Source organism: Protomyctophum parallelum, assembly GCF_964188405.1.
Source record: "Protomyctophum parallelum genome assembly, chromosome: 1".
In the NCBI taxonomy this organism is placed as follows: domain Eukaryota; kingdom Metazoa; phylum Chordata; class Actinopteri; order Myctophiformes; family Myctophidae; genus Protomyctophum; species Protomyctophum parallelum.
In genome coordinates this window covers 74622671-74648407 of record NC_139697.1, presented here as the reverse complement: position 1 = coordinate 74648407, position 25737 = coordinate 74622671, and the positions used below count along the sequence as shown (strand labels likewise).

The 25737-nt window shown below is 43.1% G+C and overlaps 4 protein-coding genes across 6 annotated transcripts in view; 3 read left to right on the top strand and 1 right to left on the bottom strand.

Moving 5' to 3' along the window:
* Nucleotides 1-25737, top strand: part of LOC310863201 (uncharacterized protein) — a 322397-nt gene that overhangs the window by 218267 nt on the left and 78393 nt on the right. The gene's annotated exons all lie outside the window — the stretch shown is intronic.
* Nucleotides 1-25737, bottom strand: part of LOC310863175 (relaxin receptor 1-like) — a 121898-nt gene that overhangs the window by 65783 nt on the left and 30378 nt on the right. The gene's annotated exons all lie outside the window — the stretch shown is intronic.
* LOC310869705 (terminal uridylyltransferase 7-like) lies at nt 9854-13066 on the top strand (the record flags this gene model as incomplete). Its single annotated transcript, XM_083780563.1, has 1 exon — nt 9854-13066. One exon carries the CDS (start codon nt 9854-9856, stop codon nt 13064-13066), a length of 3213 nt encoding a protein of 1070 aa, XP_083636689.1.
* Nucleotides 21589-24939, top strand: LOC310869694 (terminal uridylyltransferase 7-like; the record flags this gene model as incomplete). Its single annotated transcript, XM_083780535.1, has 1 exon — nt 21589-24939. The coding sequence occupies one exon, from the start codon at nt 21589-21591 to the stop codon at nt 24937-24939; it is 3351 nt and encodes a 1116-aa protein (XP_083636661.1).

The following is a 25737-nucleotide window of genomic DNA, read 5'->3' as shown; positions in this document are numbered from 1 at the left end:
ACCAACCCGCTCATCGGGAGCAGTAGGGGTTCAGTGTCTTGCTCAACTTCGACACTTGACCAGGAGGAGCCAGGAATCAAACCTGGAACCTTCGGATTCCAAGACGGTCTCTGACCGTCTCTCTACCTCCTGAACTGCTTCCACCCTCTAAATGTGCTTTGTTACTGTCAACTATACTGATACCCACCACGGCAGCACACATGGTCTTCGCTGGGACAGTGTCCGTTGTAGTGCATCATCTGAGGCAGACATTGCATAGTAGTGCCATGCCTAGGGGTTGTTCTTGTACTGTACGTCACGCTGCCTCACACTACGGAAACAAGAAATAGGCTCCTGCCCTATGGGCCACATGGCCCGGCAAGGCTTATACCTACTTACTACTGAAACTGCCAACAAAAAATAGAGGCATGCCCCAAAAGAGCACGACTAAAGGTTTATAACCACCAAGGCGTGACGTGTCCTTAAGACTACTCAAACTCCCAAAATAAACAAGGCTTAGTTCATCTCAAATGTCCAAAGTGTAGGCCTACATACACGTTTCAGCATTTAGCATGAATCTGGTGGGGCTTGACGATGGGCAGGAGAGATATGGTAACGTGGGACAATTATCAGCGACTCTACAGCTGGTACAGGACAGATCTGAGTACAATTAGTCATTTTATTTTAACCCATTTAGACCCGAGATCAGATTCTAAAAATGTCTGTTTGAAAATGACAGTTTTCTGAAAAAGCTATGTTCCTGTCAGTTGTTCTTCGATTTTTCAAAAATAGCTAAAGCATAACATAATGCTAACACCAAAAGGGGTTCCCGCCCCAAAATGGGTTAAATGAGTATTCCCGTTTTCAGATACTTTATAATTCTACACCACTATATCTCAAAGGCAAACATTGTAGGCCTACTTTCTATTCCAACACAATTCTTTGAAGACTTGTTTAGTTACTTTGAGATTTTTATTAATAATACAAATAAAACCAATATTCTATACTTTTACAACCTCAAGCTTGTAGATTAAAAAACTAAATGAGGCCAATGCTTGCTTTTACAAAACAAACACTAAAAGTTAGAATATGGAGATATGAGGTTTTTACCCGACGGCAACTAAAAGCCTTCTAAATCCCTATGTTGATATACTATACGTCTAAAATTATTTTAAGTTTACAAGTTCACCATGTCTTTCCTCTTTCCGTATCAGATGGGGCATTTGCCGTATGTGCCAATCTGGGAATCAAACAATTCAAATACATTAATAACGTTTTTGGCTCTTTCCAAGAGCTTTCAAATCTGTCGCAAAATTCCACACAGTATGGGACCCTTTCCTTGCCTATGCAGAGGGAATCACTTTACCGGTCATCCCTGAATGACTCCCCCTCCTACCTTCTGGTACTATGGGCCCAAGTGCTAAAACTATAAACTGCATTAATTGGACGTCAAGTGGTGAAGTACGGTGTGACCAAAATGGCATGGTGTGTGTGTGTGTGTGTGTGCGCTACCTACTTTATGCATATAAACACCTAGTATTATTAAGTATGGTTCAAGTTTCTATCTATATAAGAAATACAGTTTTATCGATGTAGATATATTCTAGATCCCTTTTTAGTTTTTCAAAGAAAAATAAATCATTGATATGTGATGAAAGAAAAAAGGTATATAAACTGAATTAAAATATATTATACTTCTAAATGATGACGTAAGACATACGTATACATATACTATACAGAGTATGTAGTTGTAATTTGATTAGCGGTATACTGTGGTTTGCTGGGACCAGATTACACAAATGACCATATTTCTTACGTCATCATTGAGAGCTAGTCATACATATACACACCATGTACTCTGGTCCCAGCAGATCAGGCACAATTTGCTATTTTATTTTACTGATTATGTATATAGTATACGTATGACTAGCTCTAAATGATGACGTAAGACATACGTATACTATACATATACATATACTATATAGAGTATGTAGTTGTAAGTTGATTAGCGGTATACTGTGGTTACTTTGTGCCAAAAACCGTGACAGCCAACCCGCCATTTGATGCGTATGCAAATAAAACAGCAGATTTATGCCTGGTTTGCTGGGACCAGATTACACAAATGACCATATTTCTTACGTCATCACTGAGAGCTAGTCATACATATACACACCACGTACTCTGGTCCCAGCAGATCAGGGACAATTTGCCATTTTATTTTACTGATTATGTATATAGTATACGTATGACTAGCTCTAAATGATGACGTAAGACATATGGTCATTTATGTAATCTGGTCCCAGCAAACCAGGCACGGATTTGCTTGCGCAAGTAAATCTGATTATTTTGGGGGGTTGCGGCCTGAGGTGAACTACTGCTTCATAAAATGAAGGAACTCCTTTTGAGGGGCACAGTCATCTGATGTCAGATTCGATTGCTTGCCTTAATTGAGACAGTGACTGGCGGTTGAGTGTGATTAGCAGCCAATTTTATCATAATTGCAGCATCCTTCACAGTTGTTAGACATCAAGGGCTCCATCTCGTGCCAGGAGCCCTATTTCCTCAATTTGGGGAATTTGTCTTGCCTTATGGAAGAGCAACGCGTGCTGCCTGGATTACATTTATATTAGATACAGAGGGTTGTTTTGTGTCCAGTATCTGACTATTCTGCCATCCACTCCACGACCAACACAGCTAAGTTGTGCTGCTAATAATAGTGGGTTGTATGGCCGCAAGATAAGATAAAGAAGCTCCTAAATGCTTAATTCACGGAAAATGTTCACTTGCGGATAAAGCATGGCACAAGATCTTTGCCCTACTTGATCATACTATACAGTCTCACACAAAGCATCAAAAGTAGCAGTTATTTGAACTTTCAATCCAATAGTTTTGATGCTAACAAATTTGAATTCTGAAACGTAAGCGTTTTATTATGAGGTTTCCACCTGACATAATCGGCCTCAGGTCTTAGGCCCAGGCATACCGCATTTTAAAAGCCACCTAAATTGTGAGTGGAAGTATATGTTTATTTCATTGTCTGTCAGCATGTCACACTATGTGCGTAAATCTCCAGATCCCGACTCTCGACTTTTCTCTCCATATAATTTCAAAATGATAGACACAAAATACAGCACGGTATAGTTTCACATGCGGCTATATGCACAGACCACTCATAGAGTTTATCTGTAGCGGTCCGCAATTAACCTATTATTCAAGCTTTGCACTCCAATACAAATGAAACTATTTGAATAAATGTTGTACACATCAGTGAAATTAACCTCTGGGAAAATCCCTAATTGAGAGAGTAGGCCTAGCAAGCGCACCACAGATCATATAGGCTGCATGGCTAACAGGGCTTGGGCACTACCCTACCATCTCTCTATATCATTTGATAAAGGCATATTAAAAACATGATTTGTACACCCAATGAAAATATAAACTTCACGGAATATATACCACTTTGAATTATAACAATCGGTTGAAGATTATCTGAATATCGCACAAGTAAAATATCAACTTATTTGCGCAATGGGCCGCCATTGCGCAAACTGGCAGTGTTTTACCTATACTTGTGAGGACCTCTGCTTGGATTCATGGTGAGTGGGGCTCACTTTACCATTTACCATTTGTATGGGGGTTTTTATATATTTTTGAATTTCAAAGTGTCCATGATGTTATGGACACTGGGCTCACTTACTTCCTGGACTACATGTTGTCTCAGTAAGACATCCCTCCCCTTATCCACAAGGAGGAGCAGTGCACCAAAACATTATGGGAATTGTAGTTCAGGAAGGAAGTGAGCCCAGTGTCCATGACATCATGGACACTTTGAAATACTAAAATATCAGTAAAAACACATATTACCCACATAAAAACCCCCAGGAAAGTCTCCCAAACATCATTACAATAAGATCTGGTTGCAAAAGGGGTGAAGTGTCCCTTTAAGAAACCTGATACACACATTAACTCCTTTGTGGCCAAGGCTACGTCAAGCCCATAGACTGCCATGTTAATTGACGTAGTAAATCAACAAATCCCTCCAAGCCAATGACGTTATCTGCGTAGTAGACGTACTGCCCTGTCAGTACGTCTTTTTATAACAAAATATTGCAATTGTTTGACATTTTTTTAATTATTTTTATGTAATCTACCAAAAACCGGCCGAAACCCACGCGATCGTGCACTATCGTGCACGCGCGCCGTCTCTATGTGATCCGCGGCAAAAAATGTGATATTTTGGGATGTTCCTGGCCGTTTTTAAGCTTAATCTGACTAAGTTATGACAAAGCTAATGTTAGTTTAGCAATCCGGACGGACAAGCTATAAACTAGGGGTCAAATTAGCTTCCTTTGTTTACCTCGTTTGACAGGAAGTGATTTAGCCAGATTTAACACTTTTGTCAAAATCAGAATAATGGAACGTTCCTGCCATCAGGTGGAACTTCTGGGTATTACTTTGAAATCGAAAGTAAAACTTGATGTATTGCATTTAGATCGCTGATCCCTCTTATTGCATTAAAATGACGAATTAAGAAATGGGGCATTGGCCAGCATTGGCCAGATTTGGCGACTTTTTGAATGGCAATCGAAAAATGTGAGATATGACCACAATGTCACGAAATGTCTCATTTTATAGCTCCAAGTCACTACTTTACAATGAAAAAATAATTATGATTATAGCTTGTTCCATCGTTTACTTATAAGCTTTTTAGTAGACCTTGGTTTCAGTGATAAGTCAAACCAAGGTGTACTAAAGTGCTTATAAGTAAACGAAGGAACATGCTAGGAACATCTTTTGTTTTTCGGTGTAAACTAGAGATGTGCAGCTTTAAAATGAGATATTTCGTGACATTGTGGTCATATCGCACATTATTCTATTGTCATTCAAAAAGTCAGCCCAAGCTGGCCTAAGGCACAATAAGATGTTATTAAGGTTGGCAACTTGGCCATTAGTGGGTTAAGGCACAGGACACTTGACGAACTGCATTCTACCCTCAGTCAATAAAGAGAGCAGTGCTTGTTTAAATTTCAATAAAAAGAAGAAACTGCTTCCAGGTATTCTTGCAGTGTTTTGTTATCCAGGTCTCCAGCTGTCTAAAAGTAGCCTTTTTATTTGAGAGAGAGAGAGAGAGAGAGAGAGAGAGAGAGAGAGAGAGAGCGTGAGAGAGAGTGAAAGAGAGCAAGGTAGCTTCTGGGTGCACAAATTGTGATTACACACTGGTGTAGTATATTAAAATACCATACAGGAGAGTAAATGTGCACGGCAGACAGACGACGAGATGATGTTCCTTGATGTTTATTTCAGAGTACACAGCACAGCAAACAGCATAGGTCCGACGGCCTTACGCCGTCGGGGAGAATGACCTAGTTACATTGAATGTCATGGAATTAAGTACAGTTTCACAAACTGAGGTGAGAATGTTCCTCTGAAGACCCCTTGATCATGCTCCCATGCAGCTATCAACACCAATTCTATTTTTACACAAATTGCAGCAGGAACAGACAGCAAACCGTAAACAAACCATCGACACCCAAACTTTGAATGTACACAGAAATGTATAGTCTTGACATAGAATATTGCAAATATGGACTAAAATGAATACCACACTGGCATTACCCAAGGCATTAGGCATTATAGCCATAACTGCACGCAGAAATAGAATGGTGGTGCGTCGGAATGCCACTCTGTTCTGTTGTGTGTGCACAACATACCAGTGGCATTTATTTTTGCTTGAATAAATCATGCTTGCAAGCTGAGCTGTATGGATTGTGACCCAGTGTGTGGCAGGCTGTGTGCGAAATGACACAAGATCCCCCGCTCACCTGTGCTGTGGGTGAACATGATCTTTGTTCCTTGACTAATTACAATGACTATTACAACCGGGAAAGCATCCGTGTCATGATAGGTTTTCACCACTTGAACCATGTTTTATACATTGGCGCTATTAGCTAGTAGATCTGCCATTAAAGATTGACAATTTGTGCTAAATCTTTGAATATACAGTATATATTTTTTAAATATTCTCTTTTATTGACATTTAGCAAACACTCTTTTCCAGAGCGCCTTAGAAAAGTGCAAGATCAGAGTAAATGGCATGAACCCAATAGTCACCAAATGACGTTGCAAATGATATTTATCTGGATCGTTAATGCCACAGAGGGGGGCCGAGAGAAAGACAGCCGCTGTTCGAACGCAACCGCAATGCAGAAAGCCCACTGAATGAACACACACACACACACACACACACACACACACACACACACACACGGTTTATGTGCTTCAACTCAATGTGTACTCAATGTTAATTAACACCACAAGGTCACTGAAACAACACTGCACACTCAGACTATCCCTGAGGAAACCACTTACAAACAGGGTCTGAGTCATAATCCTTCTGGGGGACGTTAGAGAAATAAGGGCCAGAGATGCATGAATAAATAATAGCCTAACGTGGGGTCCCTGGAACATCCAGACCCCCAGGAAAGCACCCAGGGGGAGGCAGCTTGCTGTGCTCGGACACGTATACATTACATACATCTACGTAATGGAGCGGAGGCACCGTTCAATAATACTGGCATCGTTCGTGCTCTGCTCAACAGGCATATTGCGGAGTACTCTACTCTACTGCATGACATGGTGGCTTGGTATATGCTCTTGTATTCAAGAAATTAATGATGCCATTAGTTCTTTTGGATGAAAACGAAAAAGACTGTTGGAAATGTATTACCCTTTATATCCTTTCATGGGAGCTTGGAACCCTCTTCATGCGAACCCATCTTCCATTCACTCCGAGCACGACTCTAAACCCCATTCCAGAGTAATTATTTGCCCCTGTAGCATTCGATGAATCACTCCCATCCTTTTATGTAACACTTTTATCAAGTTCAAAGGAAAGGACGAATGAATGAACATCATTTTTGCCAGCCAACTTCAGAGAACGGTTAAAGTTGCACTACAACTTCCCCGTTCTACCCCAGATTTTCTCCGGTGCAAATGCTGAAATTTGGACCACCAACCTAATAGAACCTTGACCTGAAAAACTTTGAAGACCCCTGACTTACACCAATACTTCAATGACTTTGCTCTGTCCTTGGCCCCCTTCTTTATCCCCCATCTATACACCATAAGGGCGCATTTGGAAATAGCGCACTGAGCGCACTGTGAAATGCTAACTATTAGGCGCTCCAACGCAGTATTTCCGAAAGCGCTCCAAATGTCTTTATTGAAATTAGTCAAACCACAAGCTCACAATGTGTCATCCACCTGACTTAGGACACTAGAGTTGTGGTTAAAAGCTTTATTTTAATATAACATTTGCATTTAACAACATTTAACATATTCCCCACCTTTGGCATAAGTGTAGATGTACGCCAATTGAATTAATCTGATCCAGCGCCATTGGTGTAGAATATATGGCAATGGCACTGGGTCAGATTAATTCACGCCAATTGGTCTTTTATAGTGCTATGATCGATCAAGTCGTAATGCTACTAAGTCATAATAATAAATAATTACTGTACACATTGAAAAGCAAGTGATTAGAAAACAATCTGTGATATGTCTTCTTTTATATTCCTGAACCGATGATGACAAAATTGCCGATTTATTTTATATTCACGAGCTGGTCCAGCCGGCTCCATTCACTGCTATGTATTTCAGTGCAAGGTTTGAAACCGTCCATGAAAGTGTCATGGCGTACCATGATGTCAGTGGCATCTCTTCCTTCTGTAACTACCCTTGGGAGTATGAATCCAGTCTAATAAGATGTTGTGCAATGCCTGTACTTGGAGGTAGAGCTCTTCACGGGTCCAGAAAAATGGTTCCGAAGATATTTTCAAATGGTTAAGAGTGGATCCGTGACAATTTTGTCCGATTCCGACCCGTTCCGAGATTTCTTTCAAATGGCAGCGCCGAGCCCGACTGAGATCCGATTATTTCCGACATTCCGAGAGTCCCGACCCAGCCAGGCAAATGTGGACTATATGAAATAATATAGCGGACGTATTGACCAATTACCATTTTATGATTAAAGCGCGCGAGAGAGAAAGAGAGAGACACAGACAGAGGGAGAGGTTCCCTGCAGGCTGCGCGCTGCAGCAGATGGTGAGAGAGACTCTTCTCATCCTCTCAGCGTGTGCGCATTTAAAATTAACCAAACGGATCATTTGTTTTTTTAGGGCCGGGACTAATTGCGATTAATTACGATTAATTAACTACAGAAAAATGAATGCATTAAAAAAAATTACGCATTTTAATCGCACTATTTTTTTCACCGCGGAACGTTGTCACTGGACAGTTTTCAGACGGACCTGCGCACCAAGTGTCCGTGTCCTCTTCAGACAATAACACCACCAGAAACCGCAGACAGTTCACCAGACTGGGGGAAGCCGCTGAGATCACTTTGCTTGCCCCCTGGATTGGAAATAGGATTTAAAAGGCTATCCGATGGTAGCGTGGATTACAGCACAGTTGTGTGCAATTATTCAATAAAGAATTATTACCCCTATTACTATAAAAACAATGTTTTATTGCTTAAACTTATGTGTTCACTATTCATTGATTCACTAGTATACCAAAATCCATTTGAAAAAATTGCTTTCTCACTGTTCTCGGGTCAAAAAATGATATGCGATTAAAATGCGATTAATCTAGATTAATTAATCGCAAAGCCTCTGATTAATTAGATTCATTTTTTTAATCGAGTCCCAGCTCTAGTTTTTTTTACACACAGAGTTTTAGCAGAAGCAGATGCATGTACCGGTCTTGGCTGATTGGAATATTAACAAGGCGCGACACTCAATGCACTTGAAAAAACTTCTTTATCCACGTGTGGGGATACGCACTGTCGCACGAGAGTTGTCATGGTTGCTTTAACCTTCTTATATTAATTTGATTTGAGCTTTGCTAGTTTGCTTTCACCTCGTTGAGGTCAACACTGTTGTCGGGATCCGTGATCGTGATATAAAGTATAATTGCACACCGGTGTTTTCATTCAAATCAGTGCAAGGCAAACTGAGGATGGGGCTTGCATTGCGTGGTATGTCTTGCGCTGCTGATCCTAAACCAGCATAATCAGCACACGTAACACAGCCGTTCATGTCGCTGAAATACTAACCTGATCCTAGGTCAGCCTAAATGATCACACTTCAAACTGAACGTTTTTCTCATCCGCAGCGCTGTGCAGCATGAGCGCACAGTGGACAGAGAGAGAGTATACAGTCAGATTGGCACACAATCACTGATTGAAATTGTATTAACATTTGCAACAACAAAAAAGTACAGGCAGTACACACACAGTCACACACGTTACACACAGTAGCCTACAGGTCTTCTCGGATCCACTTGGACATTACACATAATGATTGACAGACCCGAGATCCGCGGGGGATACGTCCGATTCCGACCCTGCCCGAGTGATTACGATAAAACACGCCGGGGGACCCGGTGAAGAGCTCTACTTAGAGGCCTGCCACTAGCCATGTGGAACTCCATATTTGGGGAAATATTTGATGTTGCGTGTAACTCCACATTTGGGCAGATATAGTTATGATGACATCATCATCACAACCATGTAAGTATTTTAAAGAGATTTGTCAATGAGACCAAATTGAATTCAAGAATGATGTATTTGATGAAGCTTCTCGTGATTATTAGTATAATATTTAGCTCCCTTTAGTTTTGGGTGTATATGCACATAGCATTCCAGTAGCAACAGGAGCAATAGGCAATTAATTATCCTTCGAAACAGCGCCTCGGAGCAGTTTAGGTCAAGTGTGTCTTCCTCGCTCAAGGACGCCTCGACACAAGCAGGGAATCGATTCCCAAGTGGCCACTCTACTGCATATACAGACAGACATTTTAGCATACGCACACCATGGGAGAGTCGTTACGCCATTACTATGGACATGGAGTGGGAGATCGGATGAGGGGTATGATGGCAGATGAGGTGGAACGCTGGAGGTTCCAGCATCAAGGACAGAGATACGTCCCTTACAATTGCCCTATACAGAAGATGAATGACCCTTATAGTCACCCCTTACAGAACAGGGTTATCCCTTCCAGCCGCCTTTCACAGAAATGGGACGGCTTCCAGCAGCGGTTCCCTGTCACCGAGAACAATCAAGGGCCCATCAAAGATTTCTCGCAGCAGCAGTACTGGAGGAGAAACCCGCTTGGAAAGGACCACCTGAGGGAGGACAGGGAACAGGGAAAGAGGTACTCTGCTAATAGCACTGCTTACAGCTCATTCGGAAGACGACGAAGGAACCAAGATTTTGTGGACGAGAACAGGGGTCCAGTGTTTGACGAGTCTCAGCTGCCCTCTGGGCAGGAGCAGATTGGTGCGGTGAGTGCTGCCTTAGAGGCTGTCACCAGGGAAAGAGGCCTGACTGACCAGGATGTAGAAAGGAGAAAGTGCATCGTCTCCACCATGCAAGAGCTTCTCCAGGCTGTCAATCCAGAGATCACTCTCCGTCTATATGGCTCGTCGTGCACCAAGTTCGGTTTTAAGAATTCTGATGTCAACATTGACATTCAGTACCCCCTTAACATGCATCGGTCAAAAGTCTTGTTGATGGTCAAGGACAGCCTCTCTGTGAGCCCTGTCTTTGTTGATGTCAAATGCAATGGCATGGTCCCTGTTGTCACATGCAAAGAGAAAAGCAGTGGTCTAATATGCAAAGTAAGCTCTGGGAATGACAACCCCTGTCTCACAACTGCCTATCTGACTGCCTTAGCTAATCAGGAGCCACTTCTCCTTCCACTGGTCCTGGGCTTCAGAGAGTGGGGCCGGCTCTGTGAGGTGGACCGAGTAGAAGGAGAAGGTCTGCCAACATACGCTTTTGCCCTAATGGTCATCTACTTCTTGCAGAAGCGTAAAGAGCCACTCCTCCCTACCTACCTGAACAATGAAATTGAGGAGTTCTCTCTAAGCAAACTGTCTGACTTTAATATGACACACATGGTGGATGGCTATGTGCACTGGACTTACTCCCCCCCATCCAAACAATGTTCACAGGACTCCCATAAGAGCGGAAAGGCTCCACTGGTGTTCCAAAGGCATCGCACCTCTGCAGAGGTTGGCCTCCTGTGGTTAGAAATGTTTCACTTCTACTCGCTGAAGTTCAATATGGCAGATGCTGTGATCAGTGTGCGCACCAGTGTGGTGCTCCCACGTGATGCAAAGGAGAAATGGCGAAAGGAACTCATCGCTGTAGAAGATCCATTTGCTGTGAAGAGGAATGTGGCTCGTTCAGTATATCGTCAGCAAATGTTTGACCACATCCTCCACTGCCTCAAAACCACATACAGATATTTTGCACTGCCACACACCAGGTCAGCTATCAACCAGAAGAAAGAAGCATTGCAAAGGCCTGTCCAGACAGGGGCACATACCAACACATTGAAAAGAGACACTGTGAACCTGGTAGACACTAATATGTATGCTAATACACCTGTAGGAGAGAGTCCTCAAGACTCTGATTGTATCATTGAACTGAAGGTCGGAGAAGAATGTGACTCAGACAATGAGGGGAGGGAAGAAAAGCCAGAGGAGTTGGACGAAGAAGAGAGGCATGATCACATGGATGGATTTGGCCGAGAGCACATGGAAAGTGTCAACATGGTAGACAAGGTCTCGGGGGCGGCAATACTCTATGAGAAAATGTGTGATTTGGTCACACCTACCTCTACAGTTGAAGAGGAGCTGACTCCTGCCATTATGTCGCACACACCTCTAGAGAGAGACTTGGATAAAGATGAGGGCATTGAAGTCAAGAATGAAAAACAAAGTGGCCTGCACTATGAGTTCACCAGCCAAGTGTTTACTCAAGGCAAGTCCCTCTTGGCTGTGTGCTGCTTATGTAAAAATTACGGCCATCTGCAGAAAGACTGCCCGGAAGATTTCAGGAACATGGCAATGGAACCCTTGCCCCAAATGACACCAGCGTTCTTGGAAACCCTCAACTATGTTTGTGAGCAGTGCTACGAGGACTTTTCCCCTGACAAACGTGAAATGGACAGAGAGAGAGAGAACATTGTTCATGACCTGGAAAACTTTGTCAGAAGGGAGTTTTCAAGGGCGAAGCTGTGGCTATTTGGATCGTCCAAGAATGGCTTTGCCTTTACACAGAGTGACCTTGATATCTGCATGGTGATGGAGGGACAAGCGACCTCAGATGGTCTGGACTGCATTGGGATCATCGATAGCCTGGCAAAACTACTGAGGAAACACCCAGGTCTGAAGAATATTCTGCCTATCACTACAGCCAAGGTGCCCATTGTCAAGTTCATCCATGTCCACACAGGGCTTGAGGGAGACATCAGTCTCTACAACACCCTGGCCCTGCACAACACCCGCCTATTGGCATCATATGCTGCTATCGACAAGAGAGTGAAGATCCTCTGCTATGTAATGAAGGTCTTTGCCAAGGTGTGTGACATCGGAGATGCGTCCCGTGGCAGCCTCTCGTCCTACGCCTACTCGATCATGGTCCTGTTCTTCCTCCAGCAGAGAAACCCACCGGTGATTCCTGTGCTGCAGGAGATTTATGATGGAGCCAAGAAACCAGAAGTTCTGGTTGATGGTTGGAACATCCATTTCTTTGATGATTTGGAAGCACTGCCTAAACAGTGGCCTCAGTACCGATTGAACACTGAAACGGTGGGGGAACTGTGGCTTGGCCTGCTCCGCTTCTACACAGAAGACTTTGACTTCAAGGAGCATGTTATCTGCATCCGGCAGAAAGCCTGTCTCACCAAAAACACAAAACAGTGGACCTCCAAGTACATTGCCATCGAAGATCCATTTAACCAGAATCACAATCTGGGTGCTGGACTGTCATGGAGAATGACTAACTTCATCATGAAGGCTTTCATCAATGGCAGAAGGGTGTTTGGATCACCAGTCAAAGTCTCCCATGACATATATTATTTCTTCGATCCTGAGATTCTCACTCAAGGACAGCTGGCCCCAAACGACCGCTGCTGTCGAATCTGCGGAAAGATAGGTCACTTCCTGAAAGAATGTCCCATGCGTAAGACATCCATGCAGCGGAGGCCCCTGGGGAACAACCTGCGAAAGGCTTGAGTCCACAGGTGGAGCCAAAGAGAGGATGTCACAGAAGAGCGGGCGCTGGAGGAGACCGAACGAGAAGCGACACTGTTCACAATTTCCTAATTCCCAGGGACAGAGGTTGGAGTCTGCGGGCGATGCCAAAGAGCAGACGAGACACAAGTCTCTGCAATTTACTAATTCCTGTGTGGATCACAGGCCCACATTAATAAAGACTGAGTGCAATACTGAGGCACTAGAGGAAATGTCAAAATGGTTAAGTGGCAAAGCCACGTTGCCAGTGGCTTAACTTGAAGCAATTTGGGGCAATTCATTTTTTGACGGAATGTCTCTGTAGGAGGCAAAGTGTCAAAATGAGGGACTGTTTGAATTTCTGTATCCGTTTGTTCATCCAGTGTTTATATCACAAACTGCTGGACTAAAGCACCAAATTTGTTTGTTCATGCTGCCAGAAGGCCAAGGAAGTACATTCAGGCATTTTTCCCACACCTTTTACAATTATTTAAATATTTAAATATAACAATTGTATGATGGAAGTGAAATGGAGTTTGGATGAAATATGGAGTAATACATCATCATATCAGTTACAATGGATGCCACATGAAGGCAAAGAACCACATGGGAGCTACATCATTATTAGATCTCTGTTTTTGACACTAGGGTGCTGGATTTTGAACTCTATTAACTTTGAGCAGGAAGCTTGTAGAAGGCTTCCATGTCATGACATTTCCTAAATGTGTCATGTATACACGTTTCTCATTAATGTTCCAAAACATTTTTTCTGGAAACAAAAGATGACTATATTACACAATGAAAGCAAGGTGATTTTACAGTCAAATTGATCGTCTCCCCCTCTCTTCTGACATTCACATGTCAGACCATCTGCGGAGGCATCAAGTGTCTCTCTCATTTCAACTCACTGAACAACATCCTAAGTGTTTGTTTATCCATTTTTAACTGAAGAGTTTATAAATGTAACCAAATGAAGACATGTTGCTGTGACATGTTTGTGTAAACACTGCCCTTTCACTGTGAAATTGAATGAACATAGTGGATGGACATTCAAATTAAAAGGACAAGACCATGAGGTATAGGGAAGAAGTTATGTCGTCTACATAGGTCTGTTTCTGGGGTGGAGGTGACATCATAGAACTTATCCCTTGGTAAACTTTCAGCTGACAGAAGTAAATCTAGAAAAAAGTACATTCAAAGTGGAATAAACCTACATCAACTTTAAGCACTGCACATCATTTTGGACTTTGTTTTAAAGATACTGTTGCAGGAGCTCAGGTAGGGTAGGCCTATATGTTCCCTCTCTAACCAAATGGAGTATTCCTGTGAGTGGTGAGTATTTCAATCAGACCAGTTGCGGAAATATAGGGATGTGAATCCCCATTAGGTGGGTGAGACCGTGTTTGGCCAGAGGGTGAAGTCAGTAAATAATCAGAAGATGACGATCAACGGTCAGTTTGATAGCAACATGAGGCGCAATATTGTAGGCAAAAGTCACGTTAGGGTTAAATAGTCAGCAAGGAACTGTTACTGTAAGACTTACTATGCCTTAACCTTTTCTCTGCCATCTTCATTTAGAAAAGTAGCTAGGCTAACGGTACCTACTGGTGCTATCTACGCGTATGTTCGTAGACAACCATATACTCCATATATGAAAGCGCCGTCTGTCTGTTTACCTTTTAGCATTGCTCCGGTAAATATGGAGAGCCTCCCCACCAACTATGGGATTTTTAAATCCAGCTCCGTTGAGCCTCCATTATAACATGATTTTCAAAGCGCTGTATCTCCAAAGGTTCGAGAGCTGCCAATGGTCAGCTGCCGTGCACCCGACGATCGTAAATCTTTTGCAAGTTTGTACCGCATCGCTGGGCAAATTTAACTGGTTGTAAGGCTAAAGGCTGTTAGCTAATGCCAGTGGTGATGTACTCGTAAAAAGGCCCCCACCTTCCTGAATAACCCGGAAGGGAAACAAGCTCCGTAGAGTTAAGGTGGACCGCTGGCATTCCTTAGGTGTGCGCATGCTAACACTAGATGGTGCTAAAGGAGTTAAGATACCCATTCATGTGATTCATTCGCATTAATGTAAACTACTATTGGTGTTATGTGAATATAACGCAGACATAAAGTGACATTTATTTTTTGTTCCGAGTAATACCATCTGTAGGTCCCAACAAAGAGATTGGACCAATCACAGTGAACTACTAAAATCAGCTAAAGCTGCTAAACCAATCACAACCCAATCCAATAAAGATTAACTTATAAAGCTCAAATTAGTATATCTGCTCATCAGTGGTGATGTGTAGGCATTGTTCGATATGCATATCGTTGCTGTCGGCCAGAACCGATTATCTCCATATTTCAACTGTATTCGTAAATTAATTCCCTACTTCTACTATTAACAACACAGAGTCACATACCTGACAGAATTGCCAGGCTGATTTGTTTATTTTTTAATTATTATTATGACGCAATGTTCAGATGATCCTATGGTATTTTCGGTAGAACAAAATACTTCTTTGATTCCTGGGGATGGAGTGACGTTGGGACTTCGACACTATGTCACCTGTTTCCCAAACAGTGGGTTGGGAATCCATTTTAGTATCCCTTCTTAAAGTTTTTCATTAATCATATTTATTTCTAAAGAGGTCCACAAAAATTCACACATTTGCATGAGTTGAACAATTGGGAATTTCACGAATTATAAAAAAATAAAAAAATCCCTAAATTAGAAAATAAATTAGAAAATAGCAGATCTGGTATTCTCACTAGTTTATTGGGTCTCCCGGCTAAACATCTAAGTTCTCTTTTGGAACTTGAGCTAATAGGTTTGGGAACCACAGTTGCTCTATGTCAAAAAGACTGGGAAGTCATGTGTTGGTAAAGCCAACTCCACACTGCCCCGACGGTCGGCTGTCGCCAGTCGCAAGCAGGTCGGCAGGAGACTCCCGATGAGATGCTCTCGTCGCTTGCCTTCCATATCGCCTTATCGACGCGTCGAAACCGTCCGGTCGGTTGCTGATTTCGGGAGCGACACTATCCATGTTGTAGTGATGAGGGGGGTAAATTACTCCACTGTAGAGGGGACTTCTATCGGCTCGTCATGTTTCAGGGCTAACTACTGGTGTAGTGTGAATTAGATACCATATTCTCAATATCAACTCTAATAAATAAGTCCCATTTAGTCCCGCACCATCCCGCAATTGTATCGTTTAGTCCCGATAAACCAGCAATATTTGCATTGAGATCACAAAAAGAACACATTCACGATTCACCCAACCCAGCTGCTGAGATTGAGCAGGCGTGGACGAGAGTTGCACACAGTCACAGATAGATGGGAAGCGACATGGACATATATTATAGGTAGGCCTATTATGCTATTATATTATATTGTGTCACGGACACTTCGCACAGTTCGCAGCACTGCGCACATGAACGGTGGGGGGGGGAGTGGGAGAGGGAGAGAGATAGAGAGAGAGCGTGCCAGTGCCTGTGGAGTGCGCCTATGCATGCGCTTTGCTCCGTGTTGCCAGATTCTGTGAGTGAAACAAGCGACCAGGTCTATGAAAACAAATCCAAAAGAAGCAACTAGTTTCACTACTTTACATCAGCTATTTCTTTAAATGAATCATGAAAGCAAGCCAAAATAAGCAACTATACACTTCAGAAATAAGCCGAAACTACAAAGCAACGGGCAACTATATGAATAATAAGCTATGTTACAGGACAACTAGCCCGAAGTCGCTTATAATAAGCAGAACTGGCAACAGTGCAAACCAGCGCTGGTGGCTGCTTTCTGCAATTTTCCTTAAGGTGAGTGATATTTCTTATTTAACACTTACAGCACGTAGGACGCCTGAGAACGTCATAGGATACCGAACGTAGAGTTCTAAGGACGTCTGAGGACGTCCTAGCGACATCCCAGCGATGCGGGGCGAGATATTAATATTCAGAATTTTTCCTATTTATTTTTTTGGCATTTCGCTTTTCGCTTGCCGTATGCTAACGCTCAGTGCAACTATTAGCTTATTATTGACTCCCACGTTAGCGAGACGGAAAGAATGACTCGTAGCTCCTAATCCAGGGCGCTCTCCGTGGTGATGAATAGAGCGATATGCTGGCGCTTATTTTCTGCTCCTCATCCGTCTCTCCCGCAAAATATGAACGCTTTTTGGAGCGTAAAACAATATATTAAGATGATCGGGGATGTTGAGGTCACTTTGTAAAGTCAACTTTTTTAGGAAAGTGTTTCCGGTTCATGGCTTTCAAAGTAAAAGCGATCAGACACCTCCGGTATTCTATAGCCTATATTTTGAAGGCAGTCGGCGTACTCAATGTGTTAAAGGTTAAAGCTGTATTCCGATAGCAATCATTGCTGTGTTCAGTAACCAGGGTCTAGCTGTCTCTCCAGAGTTTTAATAAACAAAAAAAAAACATTTTCAGGTGGACAGACAAAAGAAAAGACAACTTTATTTTTTTTTCAACCAAGGTTCATGTTTTTGGTTTTTATTGGAGAAAGTAAAAGATGAGTATTAAACTTTTCTCTTTCTTTTGTTTTAGCGATTTTAGCAATTTTTGACAGGGGGCAGGGGCATTCGAAACAAGTGGATAAATATATTATTCAATCATCTTTTTTTTTTACAAACTATTATTCAATCATCTTTTTTTTTTACAAACTTTTACTGTGATTTATTTATTAATATTTACTGTAGTCCTATTAGACCCCAGAACATTACATCTGGCCACAAAAGATCACAGGATCTATTGAATGTAAAGGAGGAGGTGACAAACTGACATATTGAGCCTATGACACACAGTATGGCATAACCCCCTAATAGTCAGTTGTTCTTTCAGACATACGGAAAACAAGTACTGTGGCCAGATGTAATTTCCTAGGGTCTAGCAGGACTACAGTAAATAATAAGAAATCACCATAAATGTTTTTTGTAAAAAGAAAGTACATATTTAGCCACTTCGAATGCCCCCATCCGCTGTCAAAAAAGCTTAAATTGTTATAACGAAAGAAAGCAGCAAATGAAACAAAGTTTACGCTGATCTTTTACTTTCTCTAATAACAACTAGAGCTGGGACTCGATTAAAAAATTTTATCTAATTAATCAGAGGCTTTGCGATTAATTAATCTAGATTAATCGCATTTTAATCGCATATCATTATTTGACCCGAGAACAGTGAGAAAGCAATTTTTTCAAATGGATTTTGGTATACTAGTGAATCAATGAATAGTGAATACATAAGTTTAAGCAATAAAACATTGTTTTTGTAGTAATAGGGGTAATAATTCTTTATTGAATAATTGCACACAACTGTGCTGTAATCCACGCTACCATCGGATAGCCTTTTAAATCCTATTTCCAATCCACGGAGACAAGCAAAGTGATCTCAGCGGCTTCCCCCAGTCTGGTGAACTGTCTGCAGTGTCTGGTGGTGTTATTGTCTGAAGAGGACACGGACACTTGGTGCGCAGGTCCGTCTGAAAACTGTCCAGTGACAACGGTCCGCGGTGAAAAAAATTGTGCGATTAAAATGCGTTAATTTTTTTAATGCATACATTTTTCTGTAGTTAATTAATCGTAAAATTAATCGCAATTAGTCCCAGCCCTAATAACAACCTAAAACATAAACCTTGTTTTAAAAAAAACTAAAGTTGTCCTTCAAGCTGAATCCTTGGGCATTCCTAGTGTGCATGTGCAAAATAGAATCAATTCAAACGCAATCTAATCACTGACAATATGAAGGACCATCCTACCGTCTTTGCATTGGTTGCTCAATGCCGTTGTCTTTACACTTAAACTTTATGTCATTCAGTTTTAGCAACTACATTGCATTTAGATATCTTGCATTTAGCTGTCACCAGTAGAACTGACTTTAGGATGGTCCATCGTATTGGGATGAAATTGTAGGTTATCATCCCAGCATAAGTTTGTTTTACTGCTGATCTAGCCCCTACATTGAATTCAGTATCAGTTGGCAGAGATGTTTTATCGTCTGGCTACACAATACTATTGCCACCTCAACTTTAACCAGCCGTCTATCTATGGTGGGTAAAGCACTTTCTTTCCCACTGTGCCACACAGCAGGCTGCAAGCCTGTCCCCTAAACGTTGAAATACCTCTTTGATATTTGTAGGGATTTGGTTTTAAATGAATAGTTGTATGAAAAAAATCACACCCGTGTGAAGTGAGTGTTGCAACTCCGTGTGGGGGTCCCAGACCCACAGGAACGCGCCCAGGGTGCCGGCCCGGTTCCGGCGAGCTGGAAATGGTTGAGAAATGACAGAGTTACCGTGTGGGGGTCCCTCTACTGAACTGTACTGTTACTGTACTGTACTGTCACACCCAAAATCATCATATATACAGTTAATGTGTGTGGGTGTGTGTGTGTGTTAGGCTGCACAACAGTGACACTTGTGTGTTGTGTGTTGAAAACTAACCAACCAAGTGCTATTTTTGTGCTCGTACACAGCCAGCCAGGGACAGACAGACAGACAGACCCAACCAGGGACACACAAAGCTGTCTATAGGAGTGGTTTCACACTCAAAAATATATATTTTATGCATTTTTTATTTCATAGTGTATTTGGTTGATGTTTGGATCCTCACCAAAACTGAAAATAGTGAAAATATAGGACTCACCATCTTCCTCATTGGCCACGTGGGTGTGATTGCAAACCATATACACAAGACTCCAATTCATGATGTAACATAGGAATGTAATACGTCTGACAAAATATCCACCTAAATGTCATCTTATAAATTGCGGCTTTCTTTCACAATAAATTAGTTTTGCAATGATAATGCATTACAATGCAATTCGTTTGGTGACTCTGGTCGTGTGATACTACAGTTGCATCAACGAGGAGGCTGGGGATATGGAGGGAGTTTGTTCACAGGCAAGCTGCAGAGAAGGTGCTGAGACCTTTGCTAAGCGCTCTGCTTAAAAAGACAATTCAACCATTAGGATCGCGGGCATACTGTACGAGTGTGTAGTGAACAACTTAACTGCCATGATTGCCTGAACTATCATGATGCTCGATCACGATGTGTTGAATAGATTCAAAATTCTTTCTAATTGTGATGTGCCATTTAATTCTCCCTATACAGCAAAGCAAAGCAAAGCAAAGTTCTTTGTTTACCCAGGGAAGTGGACTAAGCTCGAGATGCTTGTTTACAGCCACACCCTGCTCATAGAACATTTCATGGTAGGGGTTCAATGCCTTGCTCAAGGGCACTTCAGTGGTGGTAATTTTAACGTGCCGGTCGGGGGATTCGAACTGGCGATCTTCCGGTATCAAGACCGCTCCGCAAAATGTTCGGCCACCGCTGCCCTACAAGCCCTACAGTCCCTCTGTATAGGGCCTACCAAAATCTCCTTGAGGGGCCGTCAACATATGTGTCACGTGGTAGCTGCCGCCATCCTCGTTGGCATGTCTGGTTTGTTTACATTGAGCGACTATCCGGTGTGCTTGTATACGTTCTTTTTTTAAACTGACCTCACAATGGAGCAGACTTTCTCAGTAAATAAGTGCCACAGCAGGTCACGTCGCGGGAATGAGCCAGAAAACGGAATTAGATTTTCAGCTTTCCAGCATGGAGACGGCATCAAGGAATCCAGATTGACGAGTTTACAAAAAGACGTAGAATGGCTTGGATCTCGGCTGTACGGCGCACGGGCGCAGAGACCGAGACGTTCAACAAAGTATCTAAGCACAGCCGTGTTTGTTCACGACATTTGCACATGTAGCCAGGGATGAGATCCCAAAATTTGATAAATTAGCCTTAATCCAGAGTTAAACAATATATATTATTTACCTTAGTTTAGCTTCATTGCTAGCCACCGCTAGCATCCATGTAAGAAGCAGCCAAAATCCCAGGGTGCATATGCATGCACATGTGCACGCCGTCTTTAGTGACACTATGGCTCAGCTCATAATGAGATGAAGTACCATGATCGGAGCCTAATTAAACATTAATTTGAGCTCCCACTAAACCAAACAATGATCGCATCGCTAGTAGGCCTCCGTGGGACTCAGTAGACCATGACACTCTGGTACAGAACAACAAGGGCTCTTCTTCTGTGCTCATGTTGCACATTTAGCTGGCACTCGGCACCTACCGCCCCCTATGGGACCTGGTGTCAAAATAGTTAAAAATAGTTACTGGGTCTGGAAATGAAAACCTTCAAACAGAAGTCATCATGCTGAAGTCATAATGACGCCACGCTGGTGTCCAGTCTCCATCGCAAATTAAGGGAAAGATAATTTAAACTGTGTTGACACTGGTCAGATACGTGTCGTCACATGCAGGCCACATAAAAATAAAAGACAACTGGTCCAACCACCTTCTAGACAGAAACAGGCAAAGTCATCAGTGAGGTTTCATGAACAACTGGTCCCACCACCTTCTAGACGGAAACAGACAAGGGCATCAGTGAGGCTTCATGCTGGCATTTCAACACATGCATACATATAACCCATACAAATACTGACGTTTTAATAGTATACCTGCTCCATGGAAGAGTCAGGAAAGGCTCGCCATGCCAAGGCAGGAGGTCGGAATAGGAGTAATATGGGAAATGAGACAGAAAGCTGGAGGATCCTGGACCAAGGACAGGGATTCTGCCCCCAAACCGACGGAGGTCACCAAGCCAAGAGGAACCGGGGCAAGCCGTACACCACCAGCCCTAAGAGGAGGGGTCGCAGGCTCCGCAGCAGCTCTGCAGGGAGGCCCAGGGGTGGTCATTCACGGAGGGACGGCTTCCAGCATTGCCATGTTGTCGAGAACTGGATAGAGCACTCACAGCAGCACCCAAGGAATAATTCAATTGTAGAGGACTTGAGGGATCATAAAGCGGAGGCAAAGAGGCGCTCTGTTGATGGCACTGCTCACAGCTCAGGCGGTAGACGAAAGAACCAAGAACAAAGGAAAACATTGGACTTGCGTGATGCTCCCACCCAGCATCACGTCAAAGACATGTACCACAAGATAGGGCAGGAGAGGCAAGAGAAGGTCATTCTGACTGAAACCCTGCACCCTGAGCAAGATCAAATCAGTGCGGTGAGTGCTGCCTTAGAGGCTGTCACCAGGGAAAGAGGCCTGACTGACCAGGATGTAGAAAGGAGAAAGTGGATCGTCTCCGCCATGCAAGAGCTCCTCCAGGCTGTGAAGCCTGAGATCAATCTCCGGCTCTATGGTTCGTCATGCTCTAAGCTTGGTTTTAAGGATTCTGATGTCAACATTGACATTCAGTACCCACTTCACACGCATCAGTCAGACATCTTGTTGCTGGTCCAGAACAGCCTCTCAGTGAGCCCTGTGTTTGTCAATGTGAAGGCTGATCTTCGAGTTCCTGTGGTCACATGCATAGAGAAAAACAGTGGTCTGATCTGCAAAATAAGCACAGGGAATGAAAATGCCCGGCTCACAACTGCCTATCTGTCTGCCTTAGCTAATCAGGAGCCACTTCTCCTTCCACTGGTCCTGGGCTTCAGACAATGGGCCCGGCTCTGTCAAGTGGACCGAGCAGAGGAAGGTGGTCTGCCAACTTACATCTTCGCCCTGATGGTCGTCCACTTTTTGCAGAAGCGAAAAGAGCCACTTCTGCCCACCTACCTGAACAATGAGATTAACGGATTTTCTCTCAGCAAACTGTCCGAGTTCAATTTCACAGATGTAAAAGACGGATATGTGCACTGGACTGGCGGAAAGGCTCCACTGGTGTTCCAAAGTCCTCGCACATCTGTAGAAGTGGGCCTCCTGTGGATAGAAATGCTTCGCTTCTACTCGGTTGAGTTCAACATGGCAGAAAGTGTGATCAGCGTGCGCACCAATCTGGTCCTCTCGCATCATGCAAAGGGCTGGACGAAGAAACCGATTGCTGTGGAAGACCCGTTTGCCGTAAAGAGGAACGTGGCTCGCTCAGTGAACAGTCGGCAAATGTACGACTACATCCTCCACTGCTTGAAAACTACGTACGAGTACTTTGCCCTGCCACACAACATGGCAGCTAACAACCACAAGATGAAAGCACAGCAAAGGCCTGTCCAGGGGTGGCCAGATGCTAAGACATTGAGAGAGGAGTCTGTTCACCTGACAGGCACGAGCTTGCCCACGATTAAACCTCATACTGAAGGAGAGGGTCCTCAAGAATATGAATGTATTATGGAAGAGGAGGTTGATAAAGACTGTGAAAATGCAGACAGTCTCTTCTCTGAAGATGAGGATTTTGAGGATGCCTTCAACAACATGGACAGCCTGAGCACAGAAGATGAGGAGATCTTCCTCGTGGACGAGGTCTTGATGGAAGCACCCCACTCTGATGAGGAGGCTCCTCCAAGAAAGCGGGCGTGTCCTGACCCGGACACACATGCTCCCATGGATGCAGAGGATATGTTGGCTCCTGTTCTGCTGTCACACCCACCTGCAGCAAGAGGCATGGGTAAAGATCAGGGCCTCAAATTCAATAATGAAACATGGATTGACTTGTGCTATGAGTTCACCAAACAAGCGTTTACCCAAGGCAAGTCCCACATGGTTGTGTGCAGCTTGTGTAAAAATTCCGGTCATCTGCAGAAAGACTGCCCAGAAGATTTCAAGAGAGTCCAGCTGGAACCCTTGCCACCGATGACACCTAAATTCTTGAAAACTGTCAACTATGTGTGTGAGCAATGCTATGAGGACTTTGCCCCTAAGAAACTGGAAAGGGATGTGAGAGAGTACATCGTTCACGATCTGGAGAACTTTATTAGAAGGGAGTTTCCAAGAGCAAAGCTGCGGTTGTTTGGATCATCTAAGAATGGCTTTGGATTTAGACAGAGTGACCTTGATATCTGCATGGTGATGGAGGGACAAGCAACCTCAGATGGTCTGGACTGCATTGGCATCATTGAGAGCCTGACAAAATTACTGAGGAAACACCCAGGTCTGAGGAACATCTTGCCTATCACTACAGCCAAGGTGCCCATTGTCAAATTCATTCACGTCCACACAGAGCTGGAAGGAGACATCAGTCTCTACAACACCCTGGCCCTGCACAACACGCGCCTATTGGCAACATATTCTGCTATCGACAAGAGAGTGAAGATCCTCTGCTATATCATGAAAGTTTTTGCCAAGATGTGTCACATAGGGGACGCGTCCCGTGGCAGCCTCTCGTCCTATGCCTACTCGATCATGGTCCTGTTCTTCCTCCAGCAGAGAAACCCACCAGTGATTCCTGTGCTGCAGGAGCTTTATGAAGGAGACGAGAAACCAGAAGTGCTGGCTGATGGTTGGAGGAACATCTATTATTTTGATGATTTGGAAGCACTGCCTAAACAGTGGTCTCAGTACAGATTGAACACTGAAACAGTGGGGGATCTGTGGCTTGGCCTGCTCCGCTTTTACACAGAAGACTTTGACTTCAAGGAGCATGTTATCTGCATCCGGCAGAAAGCCTGTCTCACCAAAATTGCAAAACAGTGGACCTCCAAGTACATTGTAATGGAAGATCCATTTGATGTGAGTCACAATCTGGCCACAGGGCTGTCGCGGAGAATGACCAACTTCATTATGAAGGCTTTCATCAATGGCAGAAAGGTGTTTGGGACACCTATCGATGCATATCCTCATCAATACACAGATGAGATGGAGTATTTCTTCGATCCCGATGTTCTCACTGAGGGAGAGCTGGCCCCCAATGGCCGCTGCTGCCGAATCTGTGGGAATGTTGGACACTTCATTAGAGACTGTCCCAAGTACCTCATGCGTAGGAAGTTCAAGCGCATTAAAAAAAAAAAAAAAAAAGATATTAAAATATATTCAAAAGGTAATGGAAAAATCATGGCCGCCTCATCCTTTATATTAGAGCATTCCAATGCATGAGGGGGCTGTGATTTTGCCATAACTTTATTCATTCTTTTTTTATATATATTTTTTAAATGTTTATTTTATATTTTATATGAAATAAATGAAGTGCCCCGACTCACATTATGGGAACCCCTACTGACAGATGATGACGCATGAAGTCCGAGATCGACGTGGGATCCATGCCATTCCTAGACCCCGTGTCTTGTTTTTTGTTAATGAAAGTCTTGATATGATACTGCAACCCTCGGGTCCAGGCATCACCAGCCATGCAATTCAATGGAGCGTGCTGAATCACCACATGACACAAAATGTCCCAGAAAGTCATCACAGTTATTTTGTACTGCTGTGGGTAATAGTATTATTGGGGTACACGAGATTAATGAATATAGAACTAACAGAACAGTATTTAGTGATTTAGTAGACGCCGATTGTGTTTCGGCTTGGATCAATAGAACTAATGTAGTTCTGGATTTTTTTTTAAACATTCTTTTAATGACATACCAGTGCTCACGGCCAGTAGTGTGTTCTACCGTTACGCGCTAGTACTGTATATACGTAGTGAATGTGAACGACCCAGTGTTTTGCGGATAGACGTGTCGACGTGTCTTTTTTTGCTATGCTATGATAATAAAAATCAAGTGAGGGGAGCTCTTATCATCATACATCTCATCTCATTCTCAACCAATGGCACATCTCTCACCCAATCACGCCGGCCAATCACAATTTCTCACTTTTGTCGTCAATGTTTGTGTTTACACACACTTATGTCTTCAATGTTTGACACTCAAAGCTGGACATAGAAGGGGCTATAGC